General features: G+C 37.0%; 1 protein-coding gene across 36 annotated transcripts in view; it reads right to left on the bottom strand.

Moving 5' to 3' along the window:
- Positions 1–14357, bottom strand: part of KMT2C (lysine methyltransferase 2C) — a 203131-nt gene that overhangs the window by 40208 nt on the left and 148566 nt on the right. For 30 of the 36 annotated variants that reach the window (XM_075144199.1, XM_075144194.1, XM_075144193.1 and 27 more), the window contains 9 exons: positions 14155–14283; positions 12161–12280; positions 9486–9616; positions 8110–8296; positions 2555–2659; positions 2151–2198; positions 839–976; positions 631–663; positions 429–548 (listed from right to left, as the gene is read on the bottom strand). In XM_075144199.1, the coding sequence (XP_075000300.1) occupies positions 429–548; positions 631–663; positions 839–976; positions 2151–2198; positions 2555–2659; positions 8110–8296; positions 9486–9616; positions 12161–12280; positions 14155–14283 (1011 nt within the window). The remainder of the gene's footprint in view (positions 1–428; positions 549–630; positions 664–838; positions 977–2150; positions 2199–2554; positions 2660–8109; positions 8297–9485; positions 9617–12160; positions 12281–14154; positions 14284–14357) is intronic. The other 6 variants (XM_075144180.1, XM_075144191.1, XM_075144203.1 and 3 more) reach the window with 2 other exon arrangements.

Genomic DNA, 14357 nt, shown 5'->3' with positions numbered 1-14357 from the left:
TTTTAGTAGTAACAAAGAAAATAAATTATAATCTCCCAGATACATTTCAAAATTACTTAGCCTTCTCTCTATTATTTGATAGGGCTAGTTAATATGTTAAACTGAATTCTTAAAGGAAATTAAGATGCAGTAAATCACTTTTATACAGACTCTTTCCTTACTCTTGAGGAGGTACTCAAAAGTAATTAAAGAGTAAAGTCAAAAGAGAACACATGCTTTATCACAGACAAATTTCAAAAATATGAAAGTGTCAGCTAAAATAAAAGCTCCAATATGTCAGAAAAATCTAAAATAACTGTCCCGTTCTATTAGCAGTATTTACATGCATGTTAATCACATACCCCCTTCAGAACAGTTTTAGAATAATATTTCATAAATTAACAATGCTCCCCTGACCAGGCTGCTGTAAAAGTAACAAAGGAACATACCTTGACTATGCAAAGACATAAGTTGTGGTGGAGGTGGAGGCTGTGGCAAAGGAGCTGGCTGCGTGGTTGCTGGACTTAATACAGCTGTGAACAAATCTTCAACATCCTTTCCTCCTAGCTCTGCAAAAACACTGTGCATGAGTTGGCTGGCATTGTTTATAAACTATATACTATGAAAGACAACAAAGATCAGAGCACGTACCTGGGATTTTGTACAATTTGCCAAGAATAGCACCTGGACAAAGTAAAGACAACACAGGATGAGTTACCATCAAAAGATGCAATAAAATTTATTCTGCAACCAAGTCCAAATAGGTATGTTATAATACATAGATAGTAATTTGAGAAAAAAAAGAGAAGATTTCTACTTAAGTTTTCTAGAAGACCAAGATCAAGGACAAAAAAATTACCATCTGTGACCATTTTGTCTAGTTCTGGACTCAGGATTCCATCCAACTGTTCTTCACTCAATGGTCGTGAACTCTGGTTGACATTTGGCTGAGGCAGAGAAGAAGGATCATCAGAGATGGGACCAATATCCAATCCAGCTGAAGGAAGAAAGAATATTAAGTTAGACATAAATAGTAAAATTTATTGGTACAGAGCATAAAACTTCCCCCCCCCCCAGAGCTGAGCTATCAACTAAACCAAGACTTTCTAAGATTTGAAAGGTAACGCAAAATAAGACATTCATTAGAAAAAGTAAACAAAACTGCCCACTATTTACCTCCAGTTTACTGTATTGTTTGAGGAATGTTAATTGACTAGAATGCAACTGGAAGAATGGGAAATTTTTGTTGAAGTAAGACTACTGAGTTTAGGTACAGCATGTCTGCGAGTATAGTTTTCAGTATATAGATTCCACTGTAACTATTTTTCACATTTTAAAAACAATCACACTAGCAGTCAATATCGTTCATCCTCATTTACCTTAACGTTCACCCCAATGTTCTTATGGTATTACATTAAATATCTACTGAAGTGCTGTTGAAGTGTAGTCAATATCAAACAAGTTATAGCAGTTTCTGTTTCAAAAACAACTACTGAATATTCTGGGTTACATCAAACAAAGTGATTTGTTGGTACTGAGAAAACATAACTTACTACATAAATTTCCAAACACCCTTTACAAGTCAATAAATCTCTCAAACGAGAAAGATCTTTGAAAAAAAGAACTATACGCTTCAGTATTTAAAATATATTTCTGTATTAGATACCCAATAAAAACAAATCTAAATTAATGAAACGTGCCGTTCTACTTATTGTCAGCCTGTGTTTTACATAAAGTGATGAATCATCATCCAGTGGAAACAAAAAGATTTAATGCTGACTGCTTTATTCATGCTTTAATATATACATATTGCTAAAATGCTTTTAATTTACAACAGATACCACTATGATAAAAACTACACACTACTACTAGAAGTAATATTACAATTAACAGTGACAGCAAGAAAATGCATGGTTCTGTATCATGAAACACAAAAACTCAGGAAGGTTTTTAAAAGCTGTAAGCAAAACTTTATGCAGTACTCTTAAATGCGGAGTGCAGAGTTTATAGGTCGTGTTAGACTCAAACACCACAGAAAGAGTGGAAATGAAAGCATGAATTAGTGACACAGTAAAGGAGTACTAGTTTCTACACATGCAGTTCTTTCAGCTAAAACCACTAGGAAAGATGACTACTTCTAACCATGGATCATCCATTGTTTAGTTTCTTACCAAATGGGGAGGGTGAGTTCTCAACCTGGAAAGTGCATAAATCAAGACCTACAGGACCCAAACCAGATAAAATGGATGATTATAACATGAAAACAAAAAAAAGTAAAGAAAAAGCTGCATGCTGAAAAAAGCTACGCAGGTATGATAGACAACGGCAGCTACATTTTATTCTTTCTCAAGCAGCAAAGCAAAGAGCCAAGTAAAACAAAATGTTGAAAAGGTTGGGGATTTTTTTTTTTTGGTAGAAGACAACAAAACCATCTCAAACCAAAGTATTCTTAAGATATGAAAATTGTATCTGAAATCACCTAGAGCATAACCTATAGATAGAATACAACAAATATATCTATAATAAAGAGAAAAAAAGAAAACAAATACCAGAGAGACCTTTTAAACATACACACCTGAATGATCTCCAGACTTTACCAAATCATCAGAAAGTATTCCAAGAATATCATCATCAGTATTTAAGACCTCAGAAAGATCGGCTAAAGGATCGTCGGTGCTACCTGTATAAGATGCAATAAATAAAATCAACCAGTCGTGGCATTTATACATGACTCTGGTGATGTACTATAGCTTGAGTTATAAACTCAAACACAGATTTACCAGGCTGTAAGGGACTTCTGTAGTGTGTTATGTACTGCAAGTCACTCTGGGGTGAGAGACTGTGCTGCCTAGCATCCCCTCCCAGCCAGTACTGCAGCCATCTTCACATGCTTACATTGTTTAGTATTTTCTCCAGCACAGTAAAAGTGATAATGTAATCAGTCATGTGGCAGAAAGACTAGATGGTTTTAGGGGGGAAAAACCCCAAGATCTAGTGAGAACGTGCAACCTCTAAGACACAAAGGCCTATGAATTTAGAAGTCAACAAATAGGTTTTATAAAGGACACAGCTCACAGCAAATCATCAGGGAATATTTTTTTTAAAAAAAAAAGGTAAGAAAGCGATCAGTTACTTCTCTTATCATCACTACCTTTCTTAAGACTATGGAGCAACCAGTTACTACACCCTGATAGGGAAGTAAAACATAACAGTAAGAAGCAGTAGTAAGTAAATGGAAATTGGAGATGCTATTTTTAAGATCAGAAGAAATCCTGAAGAAGTGAGAACAGCCAGAGGTAGAAATGTCATGTTTGTTTGTTGTCTAGGAAAAACTGGCCTGCTCCTAGCAATAAATTATTTACTATTAAATAATAAATTCTGGATATGATTATCTTCTTGACATCCAATTCATTAGAGAGAAACAACTCCAAATGGCCCATCTGAGTTTTATTAACTAGTTTTTTAGGACTATTACAGATGTGCAACATTTGAAGAAAATCGTTTGACAAATAAATAAAAGTTGAGAAAAATATTTTTCAGAAAAACTGCAGACTATCACAAGTACACGAGCAACCATTGCAAGGCCAATGAATCATGAAGAGATGGTAAAATATACAAATACACATATAATTAAACAGAGAAAAGGGATTAATACAAATCATACAATGTACAATGTGGAAAACAAATACAGGCAGGTTGAAGAGGGACCAGAAAGTCAAAGAACAAACATACTTCATAGATATACGGGTTATCTTTCCCACTGTTACAACCCAACTGCCCCAGAAAAGTATTTCTAGCTTAATTCAGAGTCCTGGTGCCAAGGATTTACTTATATCATAAGGCTACTTTCCAAGCCACTAAATTTTACAGTCATTTAAATGTTCCTTTTCAGAGACAACCCTTTTCCCTTCTACCATTACTGATAGACAAAATGAAAATGATTCTTCTTCACTTTACTATTTTTATTCTTTATTTTTATCCTTTGTAATGCAGATAAGATGATACCATCCTAATTAAATCATGTTTTAAATTTGCCAGTGCAGACCAGTCCATTTACATGTACATAAAGAATTTGGCTCCCATCAGTATCAGGAGAAGTATTAAAAAGTGCCTCGAAACCACATCACTTGTGGGTATAGCTATTTTGTGTACCTGATAAAAAGTACTATGAAATGTAAGCTTTTAAACAGAACCTAGTTGTCGGGATTTGGGTTGGGGTTTTTTTGGTTTTTGTTGTTGGTTTGGTTTTGGGTTTTTTTGACATACTTGTTTTCCTTCCGGCAATTTGGTCTAATACCAATTATTCAAGTAAGTAACTAACACCAGGTACCACAAGGTGATGTTAATGACTTCAGCTGGCTGGGAGGCAAAGGATTGACTTTAGCTGTTCTTTAACATTCCTGAATTCCTACTTGAGGGCAGGTAAGTATCGGAGAGAAAAAAGCCCTTATGAAGGATGCACCGAGACTCTATTAGCAGCCTTTAATTCTTCTGCAGTATTTTATGTTATGGTGTTTTTCTCCACAGCCCTTAGTAACGTGCTTGGGAACAGTCCCTAAAAATTCAATTTCTCATTTGAATATAATTACATTGAATAAGTAACTAGAAAGAGCTCAGGTGGAAAGATATAACTGAAGAGTTTACCACCCGTAGCTACAAACTGGCTGTGAATAAATTCAGGCTTCAAATTAGAGGGCTCCTAACTATTAAGGCAATCAGATTCTGTAATGGCCTTCCAATGAGATTAGTAGGTTAGAAAAAAGCTACCTGCTTTCAAAATGGAGCTTGTTAGGTCTATAAAAAGGCTGAGTGTTGGTGATAGCAGAGGGCTAGACTCTACGATCCATAAGCCTCATATAAGACATCTATTCTAAAGCATATTTTTACATTTTTCTTCTATTTTTTCCCTCGTTTTAATTCCATGTGTGCTAAATATTATCTTGGAAACAACTAAATCACTTTAGTCAGCTGCTTCCGTTCAGAATCAATAGCCGGTTGACATCTGCTGCCAAACAAATAGCTCAATACTGCTCATCAATTTGCCTCTTTCAGAATGGAGATGAAAACTAAGACAAAGCAAAAAGGAAAATAATTTGCTTGTAATGCTGGATCTCTAAGACAGCACAGTTCTGCTGCTATCTTGTGATCCTGATTCCTCCGACGCATTTACTTTTATTTATTTATGAAGTTCTAAAAGAATAAAAACGTCTCTCCCAACACTGCAGCCACCCTAAGATGTTTAATCACGCAATAACGTATCTAGTTATAAAATGTCTCAGCAGCATCTGAGTCAGTTGCACAGAGGTTCAGACAACTCCTCTCTTTTTGTCTAGGAAGAATTTCTTTAGCATTCTCTGGAGACCCTACTTAAACAGATGACTTTTTCAGCATCCCTAGGAAAAATACATTGAATTTGAGCTATTTCCACTAAAGGAAAGATCACATTGCCAGAGCCTTCACAGAACACACCTCGCCAAGTGGCCTCTTTTTCATCAGAGATACCCAGGTCAAGAAACTCAAGAGAGATGTGGACAGTCCTCAGACCACTCAGGATGCAACAGAACCCAATCACCACCTTCAGCTTTACCCATGAACATCTAGGGAGACCCTGGAGATGTGGTGCTCTGTATTCCCAGTGAGCAACCTTTCACATTCTGCTCTAGCATTGTCTTGGAAATGATTTTAAGGGTTGGTCCCATGCAGAATACACTGCGTAGTATGCCGCACATGTTATAAAACCACAGGAGTCTTGTAACTGAAAACAAAAACTGCAACCTCTTTGCCAGAGAGAAATCAGGACTGGGAGTCTAAAGCTCACTTCAGTCACAGTTACTAGAAATTAATAGTAAACAAAGGACTCCGAAAACCCTCTTCTGGCCAGCTCTGCCAATCCCCATCACGACTGCAATCTTGTCTAGCAAAAGCTTCAGCTACCCTTAACCAAGCTCTAAGAATAAATAGTCACAGAACGTGTCACTGAAGTGCGCTGTCAGTTCACAAGCAGATTGAACACATCACTGTTCGACTCCCTAAGAGCCCTATGCACACAGATAGAGTAACTTCCTCTTTAGATGCTCGGGAGCTCTTTGGAAGATGAACAAGTATATCTAACCCTTAATCCTAGGATTAAACAAGTGGAGTTTCCAAGAGAAGAACATCTTCCTTGTGGAAAAGACCTACCCAGTTAAGCAAGGGCTCTCACAGGAGTCAGCAATCCTTGTGAGAAATGGCACCGTAGGAAAATAACACAGTCAGTAACAATATGGTCCTACAGCCTCCCAGGGCAGTGAATAAAGCAGTTCATGTTGTTCCTGCTCCAAAGCCAGGTCTGTATCGAAACGACGAAAATATCACAGGTGCCCTCGGACACTGTTCTCACCTCCAGCTCCTCTGCCACACCAGCCAGAAGGGAAGATGTGACTGTTGCTAGCTCAGCAGTTAGCCAATTTACCAGGGTCTCCACCATCAAAATGAATCTGGCTCTCTCACACGTGTGGATGCTATTGCGGAAGTAACTGTCTCCCACAAAGTCACAGTGAAAGGGTTAAGAAAAATTGCACTGGAAATGATCAATACTGGCAGATGACTTCACCCACTGGTGCTCCAAATACAACAAACAGCTCCGTCTGGACACAATTTTGGCCGGAAATCTGAACAGTTGAGGCACAATTGTTCAAAACATTCCTACGGCCAGAAAGCACTGTCCTTTGAGTCTCTTGTATATAAAATGGGAAAGACAGTAGGTTATCCACTAAAACCGTCGCTAGTGATTTATTTATTAGTAGCCACCTCGTTATGATTTATTTCTGAATAAAAAGAAGAGGAAATGACAAAGTTTTACATCTTTGCTTATTCATAAAGAACAAGTTTTTTAAAAATTCCTTTCAAACTTTGGAAAACTAGAGCATTAAATTAACATCAAGTTCATAAATTTCTAAAACCTTATACTACTATAATAAATGAATATTAATGACTTCAATCTTGCAGTTGGATAGGCCAACAAAGACTTTTGAATCTGTATTTCTCTGGCTTCAGAAGAATGCTGGGGTGAAGAAAAGTCTACGTGAGCATATTTTCTTGTAGTGTTGGAACCAAAGAAATACAGACCTTGAAATACTCCATTTGCAGTGCTTTCCCCTTCAGGGGAAGTTAACTTTTGCATTCTCTATTACTTACAATTTCAACTGTATAACAATCAATGTTTAATTATAATGTAGCCTTTTGCTTTTCATTTAGTAGGTTTTCACCGAGTAACAATCACCAATAAGCAACCTCTCTTCAAATGACTCTCTGGACACGGAAAACTTTATCAATGTGTGTAAACATTTTTAGATGGAAAAATTTGTGAGGATGAGCTGAAACACAAGCCACAAATTAACTAAAATACACAAGAAATAGTAACAGTTTAAAAATGCAGAATGGTAAGGCACCTCTAGCTAACAGCACATACTACAAGACACAGAGAAAAAAATAATTTGGAAGGGACAGTAAGATTTTTGCTTTTAATTGCTCCTTTGTGTGAAGCTGCCCTTTCAGCAGCACTTTACAACCCTCTGGCTAATCTGCAAAACTCTCAGCAGTAACTTCAGTAAGGTTTTGCAACAGCAAAAGCAAAAGATTGCCTAGGGGCTACAAACTGTACCTGGAAAGGGCACTCATGTTCAGAAAGGACATGGTGAACCAAAAATTCCGAGGAGACTGGCAACCTAAAATAATCTAAAACATTAAAGAAAATAAAAGTTGGATGATATTCATCCAACTAATATTCATTAGACTACTAAAAATATCTTTCAATTAGATTATTTTTGTCTTCTTCTATAATGGATCTGTATGCTTATTCTTATACAGAATTAATTTTATAGACATGGACGTTACAGTCAAGGAGTTTCAGATTTGCTTCAAGTGCCAATTGTTGTGCCATCCACTGCTCTTTCTGAAAAAGCTGAAGCCCTGGAGCTGAGTATCACTGATTATCAATGTAACTTAACCTCACAAGGACAGTTAATATACAGAATGTTGAAAAATACATCAGATAAACATTGTGAGAGAAGTAGAAAAGAAAGTGGAAAAGCCCCAGTTGCCACAACAAAATCGAACTACTGAATTATCACTAACTTTAGCTTTGTATACCTTGAGGTCCCAGTTTCGCCTGAGCTGGTGTGGAGGTTGAGCTAAGAAGGGGGTCAGATGAAGGATCCAGGAAATTGGTGGTCAGATTTGTTTTACATGAGAGTGGAAGTGATTCTTCAGGTAAATTATCTAGGCTCATCTTGTTTTGTCTACTGGTATCTAGTAGGTCTTTCCCAAAGAAAGCTTCCTGCAAAGAAGGCAAAATGATTCAATGTAGGAAGAATACTGTATCTGTTGAAAAAGTTGGGTAAATGGCAAAGTTAAAATTAAAAGCCAATGATTACTAGAAATATAAAAATGTAGTCTCAGTCTCACACGCCTTCCAGTATGGCAGTAGCTCTTCCAGGCTATGAGGTGTGGATATAGTGGATTCAACTTACTTGAGGTAGGTACATTATTAATATTTTATGATCAAATTCACACCTTAAATCATACAGAAAAAATACAGTCGTATGTGGCACAGACTGCGTACCAATACAGCGTTATAATATATATCACAAGTTTTTCAGTATTTAAAATATTTCTCCTCGCACAAAAAGGACAGCTGAAGAAGGGGAATACTACTGAGCAACTTGATTAAAGCCACACAAGAAGTTTATGAAAAACATGCAAGCGCACTGTGGTCCAAATTCTAGAATGACCATACACCGCATTTCACTTCGCACAAAATCATCCTAACGTCGAACTGCAGTACAGTCTATGTCATGAAGTTTGGTGAACAAGATAATAAAGTTTTCATGAAAAAGGTGGCTGAGAAGAAGAGCGAGCCAAATAATGTTTAGAGCCAAATAACATAGATGGCTCTCAGTGAGAGACATCTATAAACCAGTTGAAGGTAGGTAAGTTGCTCAGTCACCATTAATATCCTAGTTACTATCCATGAAGGCTACCTCTTACCTGCTGGGGACATCACAGAATTAATGCGGGGGAAAGAACAGAGATTATTCTAGTAGGGAGATGCAGGGCATATAAAACCACAAAACTGTAGGAAAACAAGTTTCTCCTATCAAATCATGTTCTATAATCTTCTGAAAAGAAAAATTAGTATCTTGAGGATATGGCATGATCAGGCTAAGAGATCCTACAGAGTTGAATGCTGAAAACGTCATGTATCAGGCTTCTTTCCCCCACTCCTCCCCCTCTCAGAACAAGTAGAGATCCATATATTGAGAAATAACACCAGAGGACTGGAGATTTAACATAATATACAGCTTTCTGTACAAACTTATGAACGTTCTTTACAGAAAACCCATTTCAATTGAATGATAAAATGGGAATCTGAAAAGAAACGTTAATGGTTTAAATGAACTATGAGTCAAGACACAAAGATTAGGTTTTCAAATATATTTATACAAGAAGTATATCAATAGCTTTACCTGCAAGTAGGCAGGAAAGGTTTCTTCGAGTTTATTTTTCTTTTTTCTGTAACGCTTTTTTATTTTCTCAGTACTTTCAGAAGCTGGGGTAGACTCCTCAACTGGAGTGTCTGGCAGCTGTTCTGTCCAACCTAAAAAGTAACATTCAAGCACCAATAAATAAAATACCTGGTATCTTGCTCTAAAGGTACTGTGGCAGCATACCTAACGTATCTTGCTACCTATCTGGTTGCATGGGTTTATTGAATGTCACTCTACATGTATTCTAAAGGTGGCTTTTATCTAGCCAGCTGTGAACTGCCACCTGATCATCTGGGCTCTGACAGGAACAAATACCATATGTGATACTAGTCACATTGCTGCCTCGCTGTACCGCACTGGCTGAAGACAGACCTTTAACTGTCGTATCTCCAAGCCACCTAAGAATTTGGTAATTTCGGAGAAATTGTAGGTGCCATCCGACCAGATATTTCAAAGATAATTCCACTGAAGTAGTATTTTCAAAATCATCAATGTTGAGTTACATTTTATACATATAATTTTTCTCCAATTAAAGGTAAAAAGCTTTTTTTTTTAAATCTGAGAAAAGACTGTCGTATAAATAATGAACAGGCTAGAAAAAGAAATCTATAAGGAAGCCCTTCAAGAAAAATTACACATTTATTCAGCTATCATATTCCGAAGTGGCACTGTTTTTTCTAATAAACACAAAAGTACACAGTGCTCATCAATCATTCAGTATATTTCAACAGACCACGGAAAACACCGCAGGTAAAAGCAGAATTTTTTAAGTCCTGCTACTTCTGTCTTGCCAAAGCTAATTACATGAAGTTAATGACCCTGGGAAGTTATTTAAGAAACTATATTATTGTGGTAGTAAAATCAGCTATGCTTTGTACTGTAGTGATCTCTTGTACCATATTCAGAGGACAGCAAGTAGAATAAGGCTCACCAACACTGTGACCTCTGCATTGTTTGAGAGTGGGCTTTTGCAAAGAAAGGGGGTGGAACATGACAAGAGCAGCAAAAAACTTGGTAAGGCTGATGAGTACTGGCGGCTGAGAAGCAGGCTCTCAGTGAGTTATGATGATTTAAAACATACAAAGATTTTTCTGAGCTATTTTTTTCTTAACAAGCAATTGTGCCTGAGCAGACAAAAAGAAGCTCAAACTTTTAACTGAAGAATACTTGTTTAAGAATACTGCTTTTTAACAATATGCATTGTACTGTTACCCAGAATGGGGAATTAACTTCTTAGCCATTTTTTTTTTTACTTAAAGGAGCAGATCCCTATAGAAATGAAAAACTTTAAAGCAAAATTTTCAGCACTACCTGAAACAATGTAGTATACTACCCTGAAATAATATTTACAAAGCAGAAAAAACAAGCTAAAACACTAATATTAAAGAGAAAGCAAGCGCTACATCTGAATAGGGGACCTAGCTAAAATACTGGGTTGCACTGATAAAAGAAACATTTGTTGGCTTCAAAAAGTAGTTCTACAAATGCAAGCAAGGACAATATTTAACTATTAGTTTTTAATACTGCCTGGATGCTGTAGTAAAGATCCAGTCTCCACCATGTTGTACAAATATATAGCAAGAGACCGATCTGGCTCTAGAAAGGTCAAAAACACAGTAGCTAAACAGACAGGAGAGAATAATAGGAGAAATCAAAGGCCAGAGTCTTCTAACTGAGATAATCAGCCAACCTTTAGAAGCAGCTGCCTCCTTCTGCTGACTTCACAGGAAACAGGCTCTGAACTAAACATATACCACATCTCACCTTAATGATACCTCAACATTTTCTAGATTTTCTAGATAGTGTGAACAAATCCAGATGGATGAAATAATTTAGTCTAATCACATGTAGCAAGCAAGAAAATCTGACTTCTTGTTAGGTGCCCAATCTACTGAATACTACAGTGTCAGAGGCATTAAAATGGCTTTGCTATGAGAAGAGAGACCAAACAGAGTAGGATTCTTCAGCCCTGGAAAAGACAACAGCTGATGGGGGAATATGGCACACATCTAGAAAATCTTTCTGTATTACAAATTAATATGGAATGATTTTTTAAAAATCATCTTTCGTAACATAAAATGCGAGGGTAGCTTATGAAATTCTCAGATACCCAGTTTAAAATAAGAAGGAATTATTTCTTCAGGCAACAATAGTATATCATTGAACTCACTGATGTAGGATTTTCCAGAGCATAAATAGATACATAAAAATATCAAGACACATTTGTGGAACATGGAACACTGGTGAATATTAAAACTGATGGTCCAGAAGACACATCTGGATCAGGACTACATCTGGAAGAAGGTGTATCAGAAATAGGATTGCTCTAAACCTACCTCATTTCTTCCACTTCTTTGTGTCTTTTACTGGTCAAAGCTAGGCTAAACAGAGATCTGATGCAATACAGCAGTCCTTATAATCTTTACTATTTACCTCCCACAATAGCCTGCAATTCATTGTTTCATGGGCTCTACTGAAATTATAAGTATGTAGGAATGAGTATTTTCAGTTGAATTAATAAAGCCACCATGACAAACACAAAAAAACTTTTTACTTTGTAGCACTTCTCTGGAAAGAATTGTATGCTGATGAGTTGCATTATTTTTATTGCATTAAGCATGAACAAAAATTTAAAAACAAGTTTCTGCACTTACCTTCATCTCTGCCAGGCAACTGCTCAGAAACAGATCCAGAAGAATCCTTCCTGGAGAGAGACCTTTTAGTCTTCCCCTGCCCCGTACGACTTCTCTGACGTACCATAAATCCACCAATACCTAACAAGGAAGCAAAAATTCAGTATATTGATTAAAACTATGTTTGATAGTAAGAATGAGAGCCAAGATTATTCTGCAGGTAAAGGGGACTACTGCATCTGTAGAGGTCTAAGAATGAATCAGAGATACTTGAGAAGTTTTCATTCGGAGTTTTACGAAACATTTCTGAATTTTAATGTCTCGGTGGGTATATATGTAATTATCAAAAAGGATCAGAATTTTAGGACTGTTAAACATCCACAAGAAGTTCAAACCTGGCAACTTTCAGATGTTGGTTTTCCCCTCCCTTGGCTGATGAATTGCTAGAATTAGAATTCAATCTACCAAACGAAACCTATTAAAGAACCCTGAAGGACCATAAAAAACCGCTACAAATTGCTGTAGAGAGCCCACCACTCCAGATGATGGTACTAGAGAAGGACATATCACAAAATAAAAAGATAATTAATCAACATCATACTGCCTGAAATTCCAGAATCCTTCACTAGAGAATGACTTCAGTGCTCCTGATCCTTTACAGTTGGTGTGTATGTATGTACATGCATCAGATTCATGTTTGTTTAATTTTTCAGGGAAATTGTTGGCTGCAGAAAACTAATAGATGGCTGCTCAACTCATGATCCAAAACCACTCCGAGCAAACGATGAGGACCCAGCAGTGGAAATAAATGGCTTGTTGAGGTACATTACTTGTAGAGAAAAAGGATATCTCTGTTAAGTGATGTGGGTTTGTACCACCATCTCCTCAGGGTGGGCCCATGATGGAAAGCAATATACGCATGGGCGTGACCTGCTGAGACAGGGCTCTTACTCAGTAGTGTGGGAAATGACGTGGGGAGGGTAAAAGGTGGTAGAGATCTGTTTAGCTACTGAGAGAGAAGCAAGAGAAACTGGACCATGTTGTAACTTCTGCTTCCTTTCCTTCCTTCACTGTATTCCTTGCCTTCACCTCCTCAATCATTTCATTGCCTCTGTTCTCCTCCCCTACTGTCTTCATAATCAGAGGATATGGCCCCAAGCAGGATGGGTGTGACTGGCAAAAACAGTATTTGTGACTGCAAAGACTACAATCAACTTCTTATCCAAAGTAGTGGGAGGCTGCATAATGAAACACAAAACCCACAGAACACAGATTCCGAGACGTACCAAGGTATGTGATACAGGGGCTCTTCAAAAAGCTAGGTGGTGCCTCACCAGAGCTTATTATCTTGGGTTCAGTTTAGCCCTAATGAATCAGAGCTACTTCCCATGGAGTCATTTAGGTACCTCTAGCTTTTTCTGCCTGGAGACAGCTCAAGTGTTTCTGCACCGAGGACATACAGTTAATGCACAGTCAAGATAATTAAGAGTCAACTGCACTAATAAATTAAAATAACTGAATTAATCCAATAACTGAATTCATCCAAATTCGCTGCCAGAAGTCATCTGGAAATATTTAGTAAATTACTCCTATCAAGTATTTCAGAAAATAAATAAGGCACCTGCAAAAAGTTCTCTGAAGTTCAGATATTGCCAGATATATATACATACATACCACACACACAAAAAATGGCCTTCATCAATTATATAAATATAGTACATTTTCCTATCAAGTTAAGGATCAATACAAGGTATAGATTTGAACTACTAACCAATAATCGACAGCATACTAAGAACAGGCATACTGCTAGGCAGCAACCTTTGGAAATGTATTTTGATAAGAGGACTAAAAATTATTTTAAACAGAACAGGGGAAAAAAAAAAATCTAAAATCAACAGTTAGCAGTGGAATACTTCAGAATTCCATACTGTTTTCTAATTTTTTTTTTTAATTAGAAGAAAAAAAGTGTTAAAACAAACAAGGGACACACAATCATATTAATTATTGTATCCTACCAGGTCTATATGGTTTTCGCTTCCTTTTTTTAATCCCATCAGCTCCTTCTGCCACTTTGGTATCATCATCCACAGCTTCCCGTTCTGGGCTGGAATCTGATTTTCCATCACAATCCATAAGATCACCTTCTGCAGAAAAGAGGCAATGGTAACTTTAACTGCAAAAGGGAAAGAAGATATTTTTCCAAAATTTCTACATCTGA

This window comes from Calonectris borealis, chromosome 2, assembly GCF_964195595.1.
Source record: "Calonectris borealis chromosome 2, bCalBor7.hap1.2, whole genome shotgun sequence".
In the NCBI taxonomy this organism is placed as follows: Eukaryota; Metazoa; Chordata; class Aves; order Procellariiformes; family Procellariidae; genus Calonectris; species Calonectris borealis.
This window is presented reverse-complemented; position numbering and strand designations above follow the sequence as displayed.